This window comes from Populus nigra, chromosome 3 (genome assembly GCF_951802175.1).
Source record: "Populus nigra chromosome 3, ddPopNigr1.1, whole genome shotgun sequence".
NCBI lineage: Eukaryota > Viridiplantae > Streptophyta > Magnoliopsida > Malpighiales > Salicaceae > Populus > Populus nigra.
In genome coordinates, this window is record NC_084854.1 from 22975667 (window position 1) to 22999638 (window position 23972).

Here is a 23972-nt window from a genome sequence, read left to right on the forward strand (position 1 = left end):
GGTAAAGATGTTGTTGATTTCAATGATGAATCTTTGCAGTTTAATATTCCTGTCTCTGTATATAAAGGTTTATCAGAGTGCTAGACGAATCTTGGCTTTATGTTATATATATATATATAGAGTCGAGATTTCATTAATTTCTATTTATTTTAATTATATCCTTAACAGTTTCCCTGTAATTTGATCAATTGTGCAAGCAAGTGATGGGTAAAATCTGTCACAAAAAACAAGAGCTGTGGAAGTGATTCTGAGATGGTACCAATGAACAGAAAAGTAACACAACATCACATGCTTCATGACGATATTAATTCAATTAATCAGCAAGCTGAGAATGTTGAACTACTTCTCATAAATCCCAAGGACTCGCCATTGGCTATGGTAGACGAAAACAATTTAATTAGGTGGTGTAATTTATCATTAATTATTAAAACATATAAAACAAATCATCAGAATTCTTTTTTAATTAACGTGAGTGTCCGGGCTAACTTGTGCGTACCTCGATCAATCCCACGAGCCCTAAAGTTAACGACCATATAAATATCTAGTGGCAATCATATTAGCAACCACATGACTCGAACCTGAGACTATAAAGAGATCAAATATTTTAGTTTCAAGTTCTTATCACTAGACCACCTACTAGATAGTTATTATCATCAGAATTCTTATATGATATGATGGTTAATCATATCATAATGCTGACTAAAATTATATTAATACATAGATTTAGGATATTATCACATAGATCCATAATCCATAATGTAAAATCCATAGCAGAAGCATTGTATCTGGATGCCTTCTTGACTAGATATGGGGCAGGTAGTGATACAATCACTTCTTCTTTTTTTAGCTAAATTGTGGCTTTTGTTAAAGGTAACGTGAAAGGCAGATACATGTTTGAACAAAGTGCCTGCACACAAGAGATGGGTCTTTCTTAGCCACCATGGATCCAATTCCCATATCTGTACAAGAAAATCCTTTGTCGGTGTTCAGCTGGCTGTGTAGAAAATGATACTGTATAGTGGACGGTGCTCTCATCTCTTTACACACACACACACACCCACCACCACCATTATTTTTATAGATCCCACCACTATAATAATCTCAATAATCTCATTTTAAAATTTAAAATTAAATTGAATCAAAATAAAATTCTCAAATCTTAACCTATATTTTTGCATGGTTAAAGAAGAAAATCACTTTCATCAAGCTCTTCTCTAAAATGAATCCATCATAAGAAAAAAAAATCAATCTTTTATTGGCTGGCAAAAACATTTCTCTTTTTTTTTTATGACTTTTATGTCTCTTAACATTGAAAGATTGAATCATGAAAAAAAAATTTAATTTAAATGGGCAATGTCCAATAGATGGGGGATCCAAATGGAACCTTTTTTTTGTTTGGGGACCCAATTGAGAATTGGTGATAGTTGGGAGATAAGTATGATATTTTCCCTTCAACCATTGAAGAGGTTTATTGAAGTAGCAAGGGGTCGCCTGTAGACATGTTTTCTTTCTTCGAGAGTGTAAATTACTTGAAATTGCCAGAGCTTTAAGATTGAAGGGTATGATACTGTTTTCTATCCCCTTTTCCTATATATTCATTCCTTGAACTTTACATGGATGGAACTCCCTCAGCCTCTAATAAGTGTTTAATAGGGAAATAATCTATGCGAGAATTATAGTGTAGTGTGCTTGATCATGAAGATGAGATGGTTCTATCTTCCCATTTTCATTGATTTGTGCAAGGACAATACAATTAGTTGTAGCTTTTTAGTCATGAAATTGTCTTTTGTTTCCAATCAACAGTTGGACTAAGCCACTTGATAATTCAGAGCAATCACATGACTAGACCCACCGTTTTCACTTGAAGGGGATTGATCGTAGAACCTTCAGTAGCTAGCTAATAATTCCAAGAAAGGAAAAATTATAAATAGAAAAAAACCAAATTAAGTGTCTGTGTGCGTAATGAATCTATATAACGCAGTCAAATTTACTTAAATCAATGTCAGATTGACCACAATCCACATGTTACCCTGGCCTTCGGTAGGAAGGATGTCTCTTCAGTCTTGTTTATATAGTGCCCTTGAACCCTTTTTAATATTTTTCCTCCTGTAGTTCTGAAAAAAGGGATTCAAAAATACTAAACTAGTAAAAAAAATCCAAATTTCAGTTTAATTAAATGATTGCGCAAAACACAATAATAATTAAGGAAACTTTTGCTCATATAAATCCAAAGACTGCCCTCGATTCGACGTGCATGCTATCTTGCATCTATCAGAAGGCGACCAGTTCTGAAGTGGCGAATCTGGGGTGATCATTTCTCTGTCGAGTGCTTTGCTTCCATGCACAGGTCAAGATGAACATGGCGACCCAAAACTCGTGGCAATGCGAAGCCCTTGCATATCTCAATGGACAGGAAACCATATATGAGCTTAGTAGGAGTCATTAGTGGAAAGCCATCATAGAAATGGATCTGTGTTTCCTTCTGCTACATTTTACTATTAATGGACGGCCTGTTCAAGGAATCAAGAATTTTTTTTTTTTTTTTTGTAAGAGATTAGCTATGGAATCTGAAGGCAAAGAAATTAATGGCTAGCTGCAGCCTGGCTGTTAATGTCGTGAACGTATAAATACCTAAACACCCTCCTTCTAAATTATTTGATTTTGAGTATCATGGGTCAAGCATGGTCTTATTATAATAAAGAACATGTCTTTTGATTTTTCTAAACAGTTTCTCGAAGCACTATTTAAATCATAATTGATTTTTGAATAAGTTAACTGTAAAAAATTGATTGAATGAATCATACAAAGCGAGTATTAATAGATGCACAATATGGTCAAATCTTGACGACTTTTATGGATAAAAAACAGGTAGAAAAACATATTTTCATATTTAAAAAAAAAAAAACAAGTTAAAATTCAACAGCAAAAAGGGCCTTGAAGCCATCAATTTGAAATATGCAAGGAAAATTGTAGATCAATTGCTTGGAAAAGAACTCCAATCGGTATGCACATGTATTTTGATCCTAGTTACTGACCATGCAGGCAGATTCTTGAATCTGCACGCATTGTAGACCTTACTCCACTGAAAATATATACAATTTTAATACTGAAAAAACAACCTAAGATGGTTACACGACACCTTCCTTCATGTCCCCCAGTTTAACATAAATCCAAATAAAATAAATAAATAAAAAACACTAATCTCCCTCATTCCAAACGGTTTAGCAGACAGTGACAGACCCAGTTGGGGTCATTCAAGAAAAACAATGATGGCAGTTTAGGTATACCGATAATTCTTCCACGTAACGCGTCAAACTCCAAACCGGTTATCCCCAGTCACCTCCCTCCCACCGACAGCCTCTTCCCGGTCATCAATATGCCCGTACAAAAATACAACCATCTTTTAAATGCCAGCCAGCTTCCCGCACTCGCTCGCCCCCAGCAAGTTGCAATATAAAGCTTCGCATTTCACATGTCGTTTTAGCCACAGAGAGAGAGAGAGAGTGAAAAGAGAAGAGAAGATTATCATTAGGAAGCATTTTCTGGAAGCTGAGCAATAAAGACTATACGGTAACTTCTTTTGTTTTCCTTTTTTAACGGCGGTGACCACTGCTTTTCTCTGTCGTTTCGTGTCGAGTTTTTCTGTCTTTTTGGGCATAATTAATTTGAGAAGGCGAAATGCCTTCTCTTTTCTTCTCTTGATAGTTACAGTTACAGATTATTTGTTGCTCGTTCGTTCGTTTTCCTTTTTTCTGTGGTTGAGCTATCGCTTTCTAGTATTTTTGCTTCCTTGTTCCTTGTGCCATACAGAAAATTAAGGTCGTTACAGATCATTTGGCTTGGATTCTCTTTTAAGGTTTCTGAGTTGATGATTCTAAGCTTTTTAACTCTTGGCATTCTTCGAAATTGTTTAAGGTAATCATTTTTCATTTCTTTATTCAATGACTAGATCTGGTTTTTGGAGGCGATAATAGTGAATGCTTGAGATTGGATTTGATGATGCTCTGTGTTTTCTGCTTGATTTTGAATGGAGAAGTGACAGCAATGTTCAATGTTGTTCACATTGTTAAGTGCTTTTTTTCATGAGGTTACAGATATTTTCTCTTGTTGATAACAGCTCGCTTGATTGATTGTGGGAGGAGGAGGTGAAAGAAGTAGAGAATGAAAGAGACTGACATGAGAAGAACTCCCAATACTAATCAGTCGAAGCGCTCGGGAAAAACTGAAAGGAGAGACCGTAAACCGAATCAAGCATCGAATATAAAGGGAGTTGAATCTAAAGCTCTGTTTCTTGCTAAACCAGACTCCTCCAGTGCTGTTTTAGTAAGTGATTCGAACACGGGCTCAGAGCCCCCTGAAGTTTATGAAAACTTGGTTATACATTATGTGGATGATGCCAACAGGTCTGAGGAGGCTCCTCGAGAGTCAAAAGTCAATCCCATGATTGCCAAAGCCAGCAAGGATGAGGCTTTAGATGACCATTCTGATGAATTAGATAGGGAAGCTAATCAGGGGAAGGAAGGGGAGTGGGATTCTGAGACAATAAAAGATTCAGTTTCATCTCAAGGTGACTCAGTGATAGCTGAGGATGAGAAAGTAGAAAATGTTTCGAGATTCCCGAAATCAGTTTCCAATAAGAATTCATCAGAAAGTGGTCCTCGCGGATCAAGGGTGAGATCTGATCGTGACAACGGTAAATCTAGGTCTAAAGCAATAAATAACACTACCAAAAAACCTGCAAAAACAAATAAAGGGCTGTCAAAAGTTACTTCGAAAAGTTCTTTTGATAAAAATTCTAAAGACATGACAGTTCCTCCGAAACCTTCTCCAGAATCTTCTGAAGGAGCTGATGATAAGTCTGCGGAAGATGTAAGAGAAATAGATGTTTTAGATGAGGCCTCGAATGGTACTCAGAGTGTTGCAAGTGACAATGAAACAGCTGATGCTGAAGAAAATGGTGAACATGAGGATGAAGCAGAACTAATTCAAAAGATTGAAAACATGGAAATGAGAATTGGGAAACTTGAAGCAGAGCTAAGAGAAGTTGCTGCTCTTGAAATATCACTATATTCTGTAGTACCAGAACATGGGAGCTCAGCACATAAGGTGCACACACCTGCACGACGCCTTTCTAGACTCTACATTCATGCTTGCAAGCATTGGACCCAAGATAAGCGAGCTACGATCGCCAGAAACACTGTTTCAGGACTTGCATTGATTTCCAAGTCCTGTGGTAATGATGTTCCAAGGTAAGTAAATATCACGTTTTATGTCAGAATTGTTTCCGAGTGTTGCTATTTTTTTATAGTTGACGAACATAACTTTCCTTTTGTTTGTAAAGGTTAACATTTTGGTTGTCCAACACAATTGTGCTGAGAGAGATCATTTCTCAGGCATTTGGAAGTTCACGGAACTCAAGTCCCCTTGCAAGGCATGCGGGGTCCAATGGGGGTAGCAAGAAAACTGAAGGAAAGTCTACAGCAGTGAAATGGAAGAGTGGTTCTGGTAGTCAACAAGTTAATGGTTTTATGCAGTTTGCTGACGATTGGCAGGAGACGGGAACCTTTACAGCTGCATTAGAAAATGTTGAATCGTGGATATTTTCCCGTATTGTCGAATCTGTATGGTGGCAGGTAAGAAAGTATGGGGATCATCAAATTTTATAAATTTTTCTGTTGATGCTTGTAGGTAGAACATGAAAATCATCTATAAAAAAAACCGCTCTTTCCTCTCTTTTTTGTTTGATAAATGAATTCCAGGCCTGACTTCATTTGACCCTGTCAGTTGTCAAGACTGAATGCTCAAGTCTCATTATCATATTCTCATTGTAATAGGCCATTTATGCTATGAGCTTTAGATATTAATTTTATTTATCCTTGTTAGTTTCTTCTATGTTCTTATGTTTTCAGGCTTTGACTCCACATATGCAATCTCCTGCTGCGGATTTGCCCTCCAATAAAACCTCTGGAAGGTTGCTTGGACCAGCCTTGGGTGATCAGCAGCAAGGCAGCTTTTCTATCAACTTATGGAAGAGTGCTTTCAAGGATGCTCTCCAACGACTTTGTCCTGTTAGAGCAGGAGGTCATGAGTGCGGTTGCTTGCCCATCATTGCAAGAATGGTATTTAATTTTTCTATTTGTTTGGCCTTCATTTTCTATATTTCAGTATTACAGGCATGGAATTATTCGTTCAAGCTCATGAAATATCCCTTCTTTCACAAATGTTTAGATGACTGCAATCTGGTTTAGCCTTATTATCAACTCTTTGCTTTGGTGGCTTAATTGTAATTTAATTTCTTTCACAGGTGATGGAACAGTGTGTTGCCAGACTAGATGTGGCAATGTTCAATGCTATTCTACGTGAGTCTTCCCATGAGATTCCAACTGACCCTATTTCAGATCCTATCGTAGATTCCAAGATTCTGCCAATTCCTGCTGGAGACTTAAGCTTTGGTTCTGGGGCACAACTCAAAAATTCTGTACGTATTAGCATATACTTTAATTGATTTCACTGCCTCATCCATCGTACAACGGCTTGATAGCGAGTGGTATTCTGATGAGTAAAATTCTCTTCACTCTGGCCGAACAGTTTATTAAACATGTCAAAACCTTGCAGCTATATAGTTCTGCTTGGAAAGAATATGTACCGATGGAAACATTTTAGTCTTAAACAGGCATACTGAAGCTTTGCAAGCTTGATGTGGTCCCTTCTGCATCACATATTTCTCTGCAAAATCAAATTGAACGTAATGTTCTGCAAGTGTAAAAACAATGTGTGGCTTACTCTGCATGCAGGTTGGTGATTGGTCTAGGTGGCTTACTGATATGTTTGGCATAGATGCTGATGATTCCCTGAAAGAAGATCAGCACGACAGTGAGGGTGGTGACAGGCGATATGGTGAAACTAAATCCTTCCTTCTTCTTAATGACTTGAGTGATCTTCTGATGCTTCCAAAAGACATGCTTATAGACCGATCAATCCGGAAGGAGGTTGACCTTACAATCTTATCGCTTTTGTATTTAAAAACCATCCTTGAAGTTGATTAATCTCAGAAGTGATTGATTTTCTGTCTTTATGTTTCAAAGGTATGCCCATCAATTGGTCTTCCGTTAGTTAAGCGGATACTCTGCAACTTTACTCCTGATGAGTTCTGGCCAGATCCCGTCTCTGGAGCTGTATTAGAAGCATTGAACGCTGAGGTAGATCTTCCTTTCCTTTTATTTCAATCTCACCTTTGTTATGTTTAAAGCCGGATAGTTTTGGGAGCATTGAATTCCATTTTTATTTTGGATATTCTAGAAAGATGATGCTATTCAAGTTTGGGAGATAACATGCCTAATACCTATTTGATGTTCCTGGCCTGCCAATGTTTTACCAGCTTGCTGGGAATACCTCATTGACTTTATATTATATGTATATGTGGAAAATTTTATGGTGCACAGGGAGTAAAATCTCTATGTATATATGCCTTCATGCCAGAATATTAAGCAAAAACAACAAATGTATGCAATAAGCCACTGGATTATGTTGATTACATTTGACAGAGTATCGTGGAGCGGAGATTGTTAGGAGATGCTGCAAGAAATTTCCCTTATACAGCTGCTCCAGTTGTGTACACTCCACCTTCCTCATCTGATGTTGCAGTGGCCGGAACCAAGTCTCAGTTGTCAAGGAATGCATCTGCTGTACAAAGGAAAGGTTACACCAGTGACGAAGAGCTGGAGGAATTAGATTCTCCTCTTACCACTATAATTGAAAAATTGCCATCATCTCCAACTATCATGGCCAATGGAAATGGAAATGGAAAGCACAAGGAACTTGCAGGGGATTTAGTAGCAAATGCAAGGTATGAACTCCTTCGTGAGGTCTGGTCTGCATGAGGGTTGGAAGTGAATTTTGTTGCACATCTTTTGTTTCTTTTTTTCCTTTTTATCAACGTAAATATAAAGAGAAAAGAGAACACTTTTGAAAATAAGCAGTAGAAATCCTCTGGTAGATTCAAAGTTTCAGGTTTGTTGGAATGCAGCAGAAGCCACGCCTCTGATTTCTTGTAAACTAGACAGAGCTTGTTATCAAACAGCTTGGATGAGAAATTCAATTCAATTCAATTCAATATAATAAATAAATCATTGCCAGTTATGTGCTTGAGAGTCGTGTAGAAAACAGCAGTCATGCTCCAATCTGTCAGAGGTTTCTGTTTGCAAGCTTTTGCCATACTCTACATAGCAGTAGCAGGCTAGCAGCTAAACTAGTGGTCTAGACTTGACCTAAGACAGGGGGAGTTGATGAGTTCAAATCCGATTTTTTATTGTACCAAGCTGTGAACTTATTTTGATGGAATAATATGTATTTGTCCTTGTGTTTTGGTGTTTTGAAAGTGTTTTTAAAAAATTAATTTTTTTTTTATTTTAAATTAATTTTTTTAATGTTTTATTGATATCAAAAATAATTTTTAAAAAATAAAAAAAATAATTTTAATGTATTTTAAAATGAAAAACACTTTAAAAAACAATTAATGCTGTACTTTAAAAATATTAAAGATTTAGTGTGTTCTCTAAAAAAAAATTAAAGATTTAGTGCGTGTGTTGAATAGAATTTAGTGATTAGGATTTAGTTTCGCTCTTTTAAGAATCAGAACAGCCAAACTCCATCCTAAAAGGAGGGTATTGATAGCCATGGAGCTAGAGTCCCATGGATATATTTTTACCTCTTCAACGGACAACAGATAGAGGTTTATAATCCAGAGAAGCTATTTGAGAGGTTCAAAGAGGGTTGGCGTTGGCTGTTCAGGGCTTAGAGCCGAAGCCTCTGAGCCCGAAGCTTAACTCAAGTGCAACGGGCTATACTTGGTGGAACTGAAATCATTCTTCAAGTGGAGTATGAAAAACTCGTTTTCTTATTTATTATTCTTGGATTAACTCACACTTTAATTAAGTCTAGGTCTCTACATCTTTAGGATTTCAACCATTGCTGCTAACCTTAATCGCTAGTTATTGCTCGGCAATCATAAAATTACTATCTTTAAAGCAGGAAACTGCAGGATTACGAGGCCAAAAACTATCAGGATATCAAACAAATTGTCCTTAAAATAGGCAAAGCAGAAATTTCTAATTGAAGTTGTAGTCATATAGTCTCTAATTAGCAAACATCATCCATGATAAAAAAAAAAAAAAAAGTTCTTGCAAATAAAACATAGCTGAGTTCATATATAACATATGGTTCAAGGATCAGAAGTTCACCTTTTCTTTCCCTTTCCACATGGTGTTCCTCTTGTAAACCTTGAAACGGCTTGTGCTTGAATGTTTAAACCCTAGTCCTACAGTATTCAACCTCTGCTCATTCTCAAAGTTGAAGGAGTAAGGCGGGAACGACCAAGCGTTTTGTGCCGACTGAGGTGCAAAAGAGGAGTACTGATGATCACCAGTAATTTCTGTTTGCTCGTAAGATTGAAATGCACTTGCAGCTGCATGTCCAAGGCCAAAAGCAGTGTGTCGAACTGCTGGTTTTCTTACCTTTTGCTTTCGGTAGATGTTAAAAGGGCTAAAATCTCCATGTTGGAACCTGAACCCTGATCCATTATCCTGCTTCACAAGACCCAAGATCTCTACAAAGTTTGGCAGGCCTTCTTTTGCTGGACGAAACCCTCGAGCATGGTAGATTGTAGGTTGGATGTTGTTGCTGTATCCAGCATTGTTTGTGTTTATCCCGTGAGGATAAGCTTGCACCGGTGCTGTCACAGGGCATGTTGTTTCCGCTTCCATTTGTGGCAGCCTGGGTGTGTTGCCATTGATCAATGCCTCAACATCATAGTATCTTATGTCATAGTTGGTGATTGCTTGGTATCCTTTCTGCTTTATGCATGCTAGGTCGAAAGCAATTGCTGCTTCCTCTTCCGTCTCTGATTCGATACAAACATATGCAAAGCAAATTCTTTATGTTTTAGTTTTCTATGAAAACAATTGGAATTCACAGTGGACTGACTAGGGTTTGTTCTATATCATTTATTGTTTAGAAATAGAATATAGAACTTGTATGTTTTGGATTATGTTTTGGATTGTTTTCTTGAAGCAAAATCAACAACGGCTATTCAAGTTCTTTAAAACTATTTTGTTTTTTATGAAAAAAATCACAAAAAAAAACAAGTTTCCTATTTTTATTTTCTAGTTCTTAAGAACAAAATCAAAACGTAGAAATGATACCAAACTGACTCTTCAGAATATAGAAAGCAAAGACTAACCAAAAATGTTCAAGATATGTTCACCCGATGGACTCCAAGCTTGCCAATTGCTAGTGCCGTCGTCATGCCTGTTCGAAATAAAATGAAAATTGAGTCCATAATCAGTTACTAAATAGATATAAATGATTAAAATAAAGATAATTGAGTTAACATCTTGGTAATCTAGATTTTTTTTATCACGGCAGATTTCTAAAACTCAAAGTTTTTTTAGCCATAATGACTTCGAATAACTTGCAACTCCACGAAATCTAGATTTGCCTGATCTTGTCAAGTCATTTCTTGGCCTTAAGGAGAAACCAAGAAACAAATTCAGAAATATTGTACTGCAAGAATCAATGAGATATTGAAAAGGGATGGATCTTTAGGCCTTTTCTTTACCTATTAAAGTTGGCAACATCTTGGTCACGAGTCATTTGCGCCATAGCTCCTACTTCCTCAGCATGGCTGGGTATCTGCTGTAACATAAAAATTAATTTCATAAGCAATAATGACTTAGAAATTTCACCAATTAGTGAACTTAATCTATGACACTTAGGGATATATATATATATATATATATATATATATATATATATACACTTTCTATGATAGTATCTCATTCTGTTAATCTAAACATCGAACGGAGCGTACCGGGAAATTAATCAGTTGTGTAGATGAATCCAGATCACGAGTTATTGCATCCTCTTCTTTGTTACCTGACACTGCTTAAATGGAATCATTAGTGTAAATGAACTAAATAGGGAATTACTTAATTAGGAAATAGGTAAGGCGTGAAGAGTAGTTTCAATATATCTGATTTATCAAAAATAAATAAATAAAAAACTCACAACGGCTATAATATTGCAAGTATGGAAGATATAGCAGACTAAGAAATTTTTAACAACAGGTTTCGCTGTGGACATTTGGTAAATTTTGTTTAAGATCATAGTTAATGAGAATATTTGAGATGAAATTAAAAATGAAAATTGATTTATTTTTTAAATTAAAAATTTATTGAAATTTAATATCCATATTAAAAATATTCAGATATACCATTATAATTATTTAAATTAAAAAATATTCGATGAAACTATTCGATAATTTTGATAATTTCAAATAATGATATATCAATATTCTATATTATTTAGTAGTTCAAAATAACCCATGTAATGAATAGAAATGGGGTTTTTTTTTTTTTAGCTCTCCAACCATTTGCAGTGAAACATGGTATCAAAGCAAACACACATGACAATCTTATTTCTTTCTACTTCTATGACTTCTCAACCCTCTCTTTCTTATTCTCCCTTGTTCCCTACCATGTCTAACTCTCATTAATCTTTCTCTATCAAACTAACTTCATCAAATTATCTCACTTGAAATACTCATTTTACACCAAAATTTTCAGAGTTTTTACCCAAACAACTTTTTTATCCGTCATTAGAAAATTTCTACTTTATATTGGTTTAATAAATGTACATGAGCAGTTGTGTAGCTCTTGTTGCTCAAGTATTGTTATTATTGAACAAAGTATTGATTCCTTAACTAACAACCTTGTTTTAGCACCTAAAAACATTTTTATCAATGAACAAATTTAACCAACTAATTAATAGAGTGGATAAATCCAAAAGTTGAAATGTTATAGATAACACCAACTACATGGTAGTTCCTATGGAGGCTTCTAAAACAACTTCACATCATTTATCATCATAAGTTAATTAAAAAGCTACAAAATTAGTGAGAATGCACCCCATGACCTTGAGGCCCAATCCTAAGAAGAAACTGCTAACACCAATTATAAGTCTTATATATTGAAAGAACTAAGTTGTTACACTAAAGCAATGCAACAACCATGGTGGAGAGTTGTCATGATAGCTATGTTTACAATATTTGTCTCATAGCACATGGATTTTGGTTTCAAAAACACTCAATGCTAATGCTATAGGCAATAAATAGGTATTCAAACTCAAACACAAGGCAAATGGGTCAGTAGAAAGATGCAAAACAATATTAGTGGCAAAGGATTATACCCAATAAAATGAAATCAATTACTCAACTACTTTTAGCCCAGTTATTAAAGCCACTATGATTAGAGCAATCTTCATTATTGTAATTTCTAAAAGGTGGATATTAAAACAATTAAACATCTCCAATGCATTTCTTAACAACAATCTAAAAAAAAATAGATATTTATGGCACAACCACATGGGTTTGTTGATGATAGATACCCTCAATATATATCTAAATTATAAAAGTTTATTTATGGGGGGCAAGGTTCTAAAGGTAGATTTTTATTTTTATTTTTATTTTTATTGTTGGATTTATAGGTTCACATATTGATTCTTTATTTATTTATAAACATGGTACTGAAATCTTGTATCTACTTGTTTATGTAAATGATATAGTCATCATAGGGACCAATCCCACCATGGAAGATGGATCTTCAGTTTCATTTAAGAGATTTTAATGATCTTCATTTCTTTTTAGGTATTGAAGTAATTAGACATGACAATGATATTCTACTATCACAACACAATTATCTTCAATATTTGATGGCCAAAACTTGGATGGTGCTGAGTAAGTAAAAACCCCTCTTCCTTCCAATTTGTAACTGAATATTTTGAATGGTGATCTAATGGATGGCCCGCAAATGTATCGTCAAGTTGTTGGCTCTTTGTAATATGCTTGCTTAATAAGACCTGACATAACCTACGTCGTTGTCAATAAGATATGGCAATATATGTCTAATCCTACCACTGTGCATTGGCAAAGTTGTTAAAAAGTTCTACAATATCTTAAAGAAACAATTGATTAGGTCTTTTCTTTTCTCCTTTGCAACAATATAGTTACATGAATTTTTTGATACAGATTGGACAAACATATAGGATGACAGACAAAATATAGGAGGTTATGCAGTGCTTTTAGGAAGAAAACTTGATTTCCTAGTCAACCAAGAAAAAAAATAGTGTTCGGATCATCCAGTGAAAAAGAATATACGACAATTGCTAATGTCACTTTTGTAATCATTTAGCTATGATCACTAACGAGGGAAATTGGTCAAGAAGTTAACAACCCTATTGTCTTATAATGTGATAATGTTGGAGCTGCTTACTTATCTTTAATTTTATTTTTAAATTTAAGATAAAACACGTAGAAATTGACTTTTATTTTGTTAAAGAGAATGTAGAAAATGATAACATTAAAGTCAAGTATATCTCTAGCAAAGATCAACTAGCATATATATTTACAAAGCCACTTGCAAGTGTCATATTCTTATTTTTCAAATACAAGCTTTTTATTTTTCCCAACCAATGATAGGCTTAAAAGGAGGTGTTAAAGATATTATGATATACAATTAGAATTATTTAAATTCAAAAAGATTAGGTGGTTTCAGATAATGATAGATTAATATTCTATGATATCTAATAATTCAAAAGTTCACTTTGTAATCTATATTTATATACGACACATGCAATGAATAAAAAAAGTTTTTCCACTCTCTAATTTTTTCTATTGAAACACTCCAACATAAACTCTTTAGTATAAAACATTAATATGATTTAAATAAATTATGGGTGAATAAGAAATTGGTTTCAAAGAACTATTAGTTGACATATTTTGGTAAAATCTAAAACTCTTTAAAAGAATTCTATTCCACATTGCAATGAAATAAAACTTTATTAATATTTATAAAGTAAAAAGTTAAGAAGTTAAAATTAGATTCAAAGAACACCCAAGCTTTTATAGGGGAGAGGTTATAAGTAAAGTGATTTTAGGCTTAAACTCACACACACAAGTACCAGTTTAGGCCTGGGTGTGGGTTTATTATAAATAATATTTTAGACCATAAAATATTATTTTTTTGGCCAATCTATTATCATTATTGGCTGGCCTATAAAGAATTATTTTTTTCAATCTATTTTTTGTCTAGTCCAACCCATAAATGTTAAAATATGAACAGTCTCTTCTAAAAGCATTTTTTTTTCAAACCTAAACAGTTTTTTCACGTCAAAAATTTAGATTTATTTCCAAGATATTTAGGTTTAATTCTTGATTTATGATGTCTAATCAAAGATTAATAATGGTGAAAGTTATTTCTGATTATTACCATAATTAATTTTTTAACTTTTTTAACTCCCAAAATCCATTATAAAAAGGGGGTGAAGGAAGATTTTTCAACAAGTTCTTTTGTATATTTTTACACATTTTTCCTCGTCTCATTTTTAGTATTTCTTTCTCTTTTTGATTTTTCTCTTAAATCTAGAGTTTAGGTTCACTTTATTGAGAGATAATCGAATCTTTTTATTTTGGTTCAAATATTCTGTATAAACGTACATCTAAATTATATAGTGTTGTAGAAATCTTGAAAGACTTATAGCAAACATCCTTTTCACCAAAAGGTGAGCAATAAAGTTTTAAAGACAAAAGATTCACTATTTTAAAGTACTTCAACAAATAAGTATTTTTTTTTGCTTTTATTTTAAACTTAGATATATTATATGATTAATATGTATGCTATGACTTTGTCTTGATATTAATTGTAAGTTTGATATATACTTAGTATGTATATTAAAATCTTTATATTTTTTGTTTATACTGATAACATGTTTATCATGAATTATTTTTTTACATATTTATAGTTTTAAACATATAGAAACTCTAATTTATTTTTAGATAATTTTTGTTTAGCATGCCTCTATGAAAATAAACTAAAAAATCTATGCTAATTCTTGAATTAGATGGAAAACCAATGCAATCGTGGATCCTACATTCCGATTTGTACGTATGGCTAGAATTTTACGACTTCATGCAGTAGCTACTGTCCTTAGCAAAACCCTTCGAGTTAGTAGTTAAATCATCAAAATGATGATTTCCAGCAAAGCAAACAAATCTTGGAAATTAAAGATAGCTTTACCTGTGCTTGATGGTTGATTTGGTATAAATACTCCAATATTGTTGAATGCGTGAGCCATATATTGCCCTTGGTCCCTGGTATTGCATTTGCATTAGAGGAGGCACCTGAGCTTATTTTCTTGTATGTGCAGAGAAAACCATGGAAGAAAGGGCGCAGCAACAATACTAACCTCTCGACACCTTGATATTCTGAGATTCTTCTGCCATCCGGTACTTCTTCATAAATTGCAGCACCTGAGGTTCCATAGTTAGCAGTAACACCTCGCTGATTGTCTGAAGTTCGGCCCAATCTTGGATTGTTAGAGAACATTTTCCTCCTATAATATTAGGCATAAAAATATTATTAGAGTCAAGTTGCTTCAAACACAGTAATGCTGGAGATACTAGAATTTCTTTATAAATTCAATAATTATAATACCATATTAATTGTGAAAGATCTATCCTATCATGATTTTAAAAATTTTTCCCTAATGAACATGAGTACACATCACTTAGTAAGAAAATTTTGTAAAAAACTCTATTACTCTTTCAAATAGTAAGGTCCCTTTTCCTATACTCAATTTCCTATATATATATATATATATATATATATATATATATATATATATATTAATGTACTTCTAATTTTTACCTATATATAATTGCATACTCGCAAGTATATTACTATATACAAATCATTTAAGCTTATATATATAAATAATAATCGATAAGATTTAGAATTTGACAATTATGCAAAAAAATCTTTTCAAAAATTGATAATTATGGAAAAAAATCTTTTATAACCTATATACTAATTACTACTAAGAAGGGTTTGATGTCATGGAAAAAAAACATCATCTTATTTTATAAATTTGGATTAACTATTGGGACTCGTAGTTTATATCTTAAGTTGCAACTGTGAGTATATCCTAAATCAATTTTGAGCTTTATTTTTGACAAATTTTGGATGTCTGAGTATTTCTGACAAATTTAAATTGACTTGAAAATCTTATTTATTTCCGACAAATATATTAAGATTAATGATCATAATAAAAATAAAAAAACAAGTGTAAAATTAAAAACTTTTAAAAAATTCATTATAATAAAACACATTAAAATTAACAGCCATGATAAAAATGAAGAAACACATATGACATTAATGGTTCTAATAAAAATAGTTTGAGAAAATATGTTAAAGTTAATTGTGACGAGAAAAATGAAGAAACACAAGTAAAATTAATAGTTTCAACAAAAATTATTGTTAAAACATATTAAAATTAATGATCACAACAGAAATAACAAAACATGTGTAACATTAAGGTTTCTAAATAAATTATACAAGGAAACATGTTAAAATTGACGATCACAACAGGAAAAAAAATAAAATTAACAGCTTTAATAAAAATCATTGTAAGAAAATTAAAATTAATTATTATAACAAAAACAAAGAAACACATGTAAAATTAATAATTATAACAAAAATCATTATAAGAAAATATGTTAAGATTAGCAATCATAACAAAAATGAAGAAACACGTGTAAAATTAATAGTTTAAACAAAAATTATTGTTAAAATACATTAAAATTAACAGTCACAACAAAAATAAAAAAAAACGTGTAACATTAATGTTTCTAAAAACAATTATACAAGGAAACATGTTAAAATTGATGATCACAACAAAAGAAAAAAAAACATGTAAAATTAACAGATTTAATTAAAAATCATTGTAAGGAAATTAAAATTTATGATTATAACAAAAACAAAGAAACACGTGTAAAATTAACAGTTTCAATAAAAATCATTATAAGAAAACATGTTAAAATTAATGATCATAAAAAAAAATGAAGAAACATGTGTAACGGTTTTTAACAAAAAATTTTTTGAAAGAAAACAAATTAAAACTATCATAACAAAATAAAGAAACACATGTAAAATTAATGATTCTAACAAAAATGTCATTAGAAAACATATTATAATTAATAGTTATAAGATCATAATTTTGTTAATACAATAACTTCTTACACCAACACATGTAATTAATATTAATGGTTCTAATAAAAATAGTATGAGAAAATATATTAAAATTAACGATCACAAGAAAAATTAAGAAACACGTGTAAAATTAATAGTTTTAACAAAAAATTATTTTTAAAAAACACATTGAGATTAATGGTCACGGTAGAAACAAAAAAACACGTGTAACATTAATGTTTCAAAAAGTATTCTAACAAAAATTATTAAAAATAACATATTAAAATTAACGGTCACAATAAAAATACAAAAACATGTGTAAAACTAATAATTTAACAAAAAAATATTTTAAGGGAATGCATTAAAATTAATGGTCATAACAAAAAAAAATGTAGAACTAATGATTCTAACAAAATTGTTATAACAAAACATGTTAAAATTAATCATCATATCATAAATGAAGAAACACCTGTAAAATTAATGATTTTAACAAAGATTATTGAAAGAAAACACATTAGAATTAACTATCATAACAAAAACAAAGAAACATTTGAAATTATCGATTCTAACAAAAATTATTATAAGAAAACATGTTGAAATTAGTAGTTATAACAAAAATGAAGAATAAGCTCATAGTTTTGTTAATACAACAATTGCTTACACGGGCTTCAAACTAAGCTTATAGAAAATGTTTGGGAGTGAATCTTATTTTCAGATAAAATTCATTCATTCCATGATTATCTTCCTTTCATAGTCTTGGGTGAAATCATTGTGAGATTCGGACACTAACCAAATTGGAAAGCACAAATATGAACTAAATCGATCTAATGATGAACCACATGCATGCGAATGGATCCATCACAAGCCAAACATATCATGTCCATGTGATATTATGCAAGTCCAAATTAATGCATAGGCAAATATATCATAAACTACATGCAAAAAGACCATTTACTATATGCTATGTAGATGCAATTAAATTTTCCTCTAGTTTCGTTATGTGTTCTTTTATTCTAATTAAAATCCATTGTGTAGTTATGCATAATGATGTTTTGAGACATAATTAATTGTAAAACTTTACATTTAATTTCTTTTTTGATGAAAGAAAAAGATGTAATATATTTACCTCTTGCTTGAGAGGAGTTTTCGTCCAAATTCCCTTTGGTGCCTACACAGAAATTAATCAAATATCACATATAAATTGTTAGATCATATAACATGATTAAAATATTGGAAATCAAATCATACCTTTTGAAATTTGAGAGATGTATAAGAAAAGGGTCCTTAACAATGAAGGTGATATAGATTTAATCGAGAATAAATAGAAAATTCTGAAAACAACACAAGAAGGTGAAGCAAATTATAAATCAATTTGCTTCTCTATACCAAGATCACAGAAACTTGCATGCAACTCTCTATCTTCTTCTCTTTCTCCCTCTCCCCCGTTTCCCCTTCTCCAGGCAGTTCATACTCAGCCACTTCAATTTTCTTTTATTTATTTTGTTTGGTTGTTTCTGTCTTTGGAAAGTAAATGAATTTACTGACAAAAATATTAAAAAAAACTGCCAAATAGTGGCAACATTTGTAACACAAACCTAGAGGTATCTTTGCTTTTCGGCCTCTGACTTTTTTTTTTTTTTTTCTGTTGGCAATATCTAAGCAAAGGGGGCAATAATAAATGCAGGAGGATTGTATTTTCCATATTTGTTTTTCTATATTCAATTCCTTAGACTTGATTTTCCCTTGTAAAGAAGGATGGATGAAGGTAGAGACCAACCGTGATTTCTCTGTTACTTCCATGTTATTTCCTTTTATTTACACTCACCTCTTAGTACTCGTGTTTTTAGAGTGCAATCCTATCCTAGTTTCTACTCTCTTTTTTCTTCTAATTAAGCTTAAACAACATTTAATTTATTCTCAAAGCAAACGAAAATTAATAACACTTCGGGAAAACTTAGAATTATATATAGTGTAAATTGTATTTGTGATGGCATTAATTTAAAATAATAAGAGTTTTATATAATCGTCTATATATGAATGCAAAAGGTGGTTCTTTTATCTATGATATTGAACCCCTCACATTATATATAGTCGAACAAAATAACCTTATATTAACACATAGAAAATTATACAGATTTAGTTAAAGATATTATTAAATAGTATGTCTTTATATTATTAAAGAATATGTCTCTGCTAGATATAACTGAAGATTCTAGATAGTCAAATAAAGATTTGTTTTAAATATATTATGTAGATAGTCTAGCAAATTATTTTTTGAATTAGTATGGTAGAACTATGTTTTAGGAGATATCTAGTTAAGACTACCATAGTAACAATATGAAACCATGATTTTCTATCTAAGGCATATTTCTATGGGGCGGGCTTGCTTCATCGGCCCTATTCAGTAAATTAGGCTCTAAAATTATTATTTGAGTCAATTTTGTTATTATTTTTTAATTTTTATGGATTTCTTATTTAATTTAGATTTTATATTATTTTTCTTTTCATTTAAGAATTTCAATTTTATTACATAGTAAAAGTCAATTTCTGATCTATTTAAAAAATTATAAATCTAGTAAATAAATTTAAAATTTAGTGAAATAGTCCTCGCATTGCTAGAGTTGGTGACTGGAAGTAAATGATACTTTTTGCAAAATCACTAGAGTTTTTCATGCAAGTGACGAAATAGTTAAATTGTGCTTCAAGCCTGGCTTTTATTACTGAATGCGTATTCTGCAGACAAAAGGGACCAAAATGGAGACTTGTGAATTATGGGAGGCTCAAAAGGAAACTTGAACATGGACCAAAATCCAGTTCGCTATTTCTTGCTAAGGGAACTAGGAGTAAGCAAAAAAAACTAAAAAGCCGATTAAACTGAGAAAATTAAAAAAAAAAATAGATGATTAAACCGATTAAAATTTTGAAAAAACCTGTCAGTTCGGTTCGGTTTCAGTTTTATAAGCAAAAAATCGAACCAAACCGAAACTGAAAAAACTGGAAAAAAAACTGAGCCAAAACTGAGCCAAACCGAAAGAAATTTGGTTTGATTATTTTTTTTTGATAAAAACCGAACCAAACCGAAAATAATATATATATATATATATATATATATATATATATATATATAAAATCGAAGCTTATGATATGAGCTTTTAATTAGTTTAAGTAAAAATAAATTACAATAAATATATTCTAAGACATCATAATTCAAAGTTTTTCACTAAAAATTTTCTTATATTTTCTCTTTTTTTCAAATTGATATCAATTTTTTAATTATATTTTTATCTATATGTGTGTTGATTTTCTAATACATGGAAAAATATTATTGATTAAAATTAACACGTAAGCAAGCCATGTGTCTTAATTAATGGTAGAAACGTTTAGAATTACACATGTTTTACTATTACATATTGATGATTTATATTTTATTATATAGCACACAAATAAAAAATCAACCAATTTAATAGAAATTGAATACCTACAGAAAATAACCATATCTTAATTCAATTGCTTTTAGACACTAGAAAAAATTGGAAAATATTAATGTATAGTATTTTTTAAAAGTTTTTTTACTTGAAAATAAATTAAAATATTTTTTTATTTTTGACATCAAACATTAAAATTATTGAAAAATATTAAAAAAACACTAATTTAATATATATTTTTAAGATAAATACTCACTCTATTTGTATCACTGCACTGGCCAAAAGGTCCAAAACCCCAGACCTAAAGTCTGGTAGGGCAGAGAATACCATACAACCTGAAACTTTTTTTGGCTTTTTATCAGAGGAAAGTCGAAATGAGAATAAAATCAAGTTTCATTTACATACAAAGACCAGAAGCATGGGGGGGGGGGGGGGGGGGGGGGTGGGGTTGGGGGCGCTAATCTTTTGTTTTAAATATTTATACTGGAACAGAGTTCTCCACAGGAGTGGACAAGTACGAATCTGAAAGGAGAGTTTTTGAGCCTAGAGACTGGAGAGCTCTAGTGACTTCAAGCATTGATGGTCGTTTCTCCGGTAGCACAGAAGTGCAATAGATGGCAATATCTAGGGCTGCTAGCATCTCTTGTTGGGAAGAGTTTGATATCTTAGAGTCGAGAACTTGGACTGCTCCATTAGCGATGTTGATTTTCCTTCGCACCCACTTCACAATGTCAACTGATTCTGCTTGATCAGCTTGTCGGCCTGCTATCAGCTCTAGTAGCACCACACCAAAGCTGTAAACATCCATTTGCTCGGTTGCTTTCTTCGTGTATCCACATTCTGCAATCAATGAATGGTGAGAGAACGATTCGAAGAACACTGGCAATGTGATTCTGTGATGCGGAGTTATAAACTCCGAAAGAACAATCTGATTTCTGTAAATACAAAATACATACTATGAGTGAAAGAATCATACCAGGAGCATTGTAGCAAGAGTATGCAGATTCTGAAGCAATTGTTGTTTGAAATGCAGCTTCTCCCACAATTCGGTCGAGAGCAAAATCCGTGAGCTTTGGTTCAAAATCCGCATCCAGAAGGATATTCGTGGACTTAACATTTCTGTGAAGTAAATGTGGGACATAATGTTTGTGAAGGTATGCCAATCCTTGAGCCACCCCAATGGCAATCTTCAACCTATCACTCCATTGCAACAGAAAGTCTGCTCTGCTAATTAAATCCCCTAAGCTCCCCTTTTGCAAGTACTCATAGATTAGAAAGATTGATTCCTCTGAATGACAAAATCCAAGAACTTTAATGATGTTCTTATGCCTGATCTTGGCTAATGTCTTGACCTCAGCCTTTAATGCTTTTGAAGATTGGTTCCCGATATTGACTAGCTTTTTTACAGCAACCAGTTCACCACTTGGTAAACTTAAAATGTACACTCTACCAAAAGCTCCACCACTTCCAACAGCACTTTTCTCATCCATCCCAACGACTAAATCATGCTCTGTGACTCTGAGAGGGTAGAAAAACACCGAATGCCAACCACCCATTTCAGATTTCCATTTAGTGGATCGATGGAACACGAAAAACCCAGCAGCAACAAGCAAAATTCCCAAGCCAAATGCTATAGATAAAAGGGCACATGCTAATGCACTAAGACCAACAGGATTATGATGTCTTGGCAGATCAACCGAACAAGAATTGGGCAATCCTGGGCCACAAAGGCCAGGATTTCCTTCCAAGAATGAAGCAGGGAGTCCAGAGACTAGATCAGGAGGGACTTCTCCGGATAGTTGATTAAAGGATACATTGAAGAGTGCAAGCTTCAAATTTTGAAGCCCTTGAGGGATTGAACCGGTGAGATTGTTATCAGAAAGATCAAGGTAAGTCAGCACTGGTAAATCGGCAAGGGATGGAGGGATTTCCCCGCTAAGACTATTGTCTGCCAAAGACAAGGAGACCAGTTTCCTGCACTTTTTCATCTTTGGAATTTGGCCAGAAAGAGAATTGTGGGATAGGTTTATGATACTCATAACAGGAGAATCACAAAAATTTGGAGGTAATTCACCATAGAGACCATTAAGAGATGCAGAGAATCTATACAAGCTCTTAACCAAACCAAGACCATGGGGGATTTTTCCTGTGAAGCTGTTGTTATCTATCTGTACTTGCTCCAATTGAGTTGCCATTGACATTGAATCTGGTATTGCACCAGAAAATCTGTTATTTTCAGCTCTAACGAGCTTTATTTTGCTTAGTGACAACAACCCAGCTGGGAAATCACCAGAAAACTCGTTGTTTTGAACTTGAAACCTCTCAAGATTAGAGCATTCACCAATGGAGTTTGGTACCGAACCATTGAAGAAATTAGTGTGGAGACCAAGGTTTTTAAGGCCTGGTGCACTGCATATATCATTTGGAAATGACCCTGAAAGCTTGTTTTGAGAAACATCAAAAGACACTAAGTTCTTAAGAGAAGACACTAGTGTTTGAGGAATCATACCACTTAGATTGTTCTGCGAGAGGTCCAAAATGGTTAAACTTTGCAAACCCACAAAAGAATCAGGAATTTGACCATAAAAACCAGAACTTTGCAACAAAAGCTGCTCAAGCTTCCCAAGTTTCCCAATCTCACTAGGAACATCACTCATCAAGTACACATTCTGAGACAGATCAAGAACAACAAGCTCAGTGAGATTCACAAATACAGAAGGAACACTACCTGAAAGCAAGTTGCTTCCCAAGTTGAGTACTTGCAACTTCTCCAATAAGCCAAAGCTTTCTGGAATCCTTCCCTCAATATGGTTCTTGCTAAGATCAAAAACTCTCAAAGAATGAAACTGGGAAATCTGATCTGGGATAGGACCCCAAATGAGATTGTTACTAAGATTCAAACTCTCCAAAGAACTACATTGAGAAAGGTGTAAAGGTATAGGCTGGTTAAAAAAATTGTCAGCAAGATTGAGAAGAGCCAAATTGGTTAGCTCACAAATTGAAGAAGAGATTTCACCAGAAAGATTCAAACTTTGAAGGTTGAGAGAAGTTAGAGTGAGTGGAGGTGAAGTAGTGCAGGTGATTCCAGTCCAGTTACAGTAATGGACAGTTGAGTTGCTGGACCAGCTTGAAAGAGTGTTCTTTGGGTCTTGAATGGAGCCTTTGAAAGAAAGGAGGGCATCTGCTTCAGTTGAAGAAGCTGAACTAAACATGAAGAATGTGAGGCCAAGGCAGAGAACAAAAGTGCATGTGCAGGTGGTGGCCATTGGAGGAGACTCAGAGAAAGCTCGGTTGTGTTCTTTTCAATGTTATCTATTTATCGGTTAAGTAAATGGATTGCCAGATGTTGATGGGTTAGGAAGGGAAGGGTATATATACATGTACAAAGAAGTCATTGTAAGTGTAAATTTTTTTTATTTTTTTTTTGGGTTAAAGTAAGAACAAACAGTGATTCAGATTTTAAAGGATA

The 23972-nt window shown here is 33.0% G+C and overlaps 2 protein-coding genes across 3 annotated transcripts; one reads left to right on the plus strand and one right to left on the minus strand.

The window, feature by feature from the left end:
* The first annotated feature begins 3429 nt into the window (after positions 1-3429).
* On the plus strand, positions 3430-8139 carry LOC133689757 (uncharacterized). Of its 2 annotated transcripts, XM_062109774.1 has the most exons (9): positions 3430-3570; positions 3811-3915; positions 4118-5249; positions 5342-5633; positions 5910-6119; positions 6305-6478; positions 6795-6989; positions 7086-7199; positions 7545-8139. In XM_062109774.1, exons 3-9 carry the CDS (start codon positions 4162-4164, stop codon positions 7878-7880), a joined length of 2409 nt encoding a protein of 802 aa, XP_061965758.1. In that variant the 5' UTR covers positions 3430-3570; positions 3811-3915; positions 4118-4161; the 3' UTR covers positions 7881-8139. The 2 variants fall into 2 exon arrangements, with proteins under 2 accessions (XP_061965758.1, XP_061965757.1); XM_062109773.1 differs by lacking the exon at positions 3811-3915.
* A 12574-nt stretch (positions 8140-20713) lies between these two features.
* Positions 20714-23856, minus strand: LOC133688353 (probably inactive leucine-rich repeat receptor-like protein kinase At5g06940). The gene is made up of 2 exons (XM_062107817.1): positions 21480-23856; positions 20714-21343 (listed from the first exon to the last, which is right to left on the minus strand). Exons 1-2 carry the CDS (start codon positions 23767-23769, stop codon positions 20982-20984), a joined length of 2652 nt encoding a protein of 883 aa, XP_061963801.1. The 5' UTR covers positions 23770-23856; the 3' UTR covers positions 20714-20981.
* Between the last annotated feature and the right edge of the window lie 116 nt (positions 23857-23972).

Excerpts from the sequence above, each read along its gene's own strand:
- LOC133689757 (XM_062109774.1), top strand. The coding sequence starts at position 4,162 with ATGAAAGAGACTGACATGAGAAGAACTCCCAATACTAATCAGTCGAAG. Across the intron at positions 5,634-5,909 it reads TCGAATCTGTATGGTGGCAG|GCTTTGACTCCACATATGCA; the intron begins GTAAGAAAGTAT and ends TTATGTTTTCAG. Across the intron at positions 6,990-7,085 it reads ACCGATCAATCCGGAAGGAG|GTATGCCCATCAATTGGTCT; the intron begins GTTGACCTTACA and ends TATGTTTCAAAG.
- LOC133688353 (XM_062107817.1), bottom strand. The coding sequence starts at position 23,769 with ATGGCCACCACCTGCACATGCACTTTTGTTCTCTGCCTTGGCCTCACA. Across the intron at positions 21,344-21,479 it reads CTCTTGCTACAATGCTCCTG|AATGTGGATACACGAAGAAA; the intron begins GTATGATTCTTT and ends CATTGATTGCAG.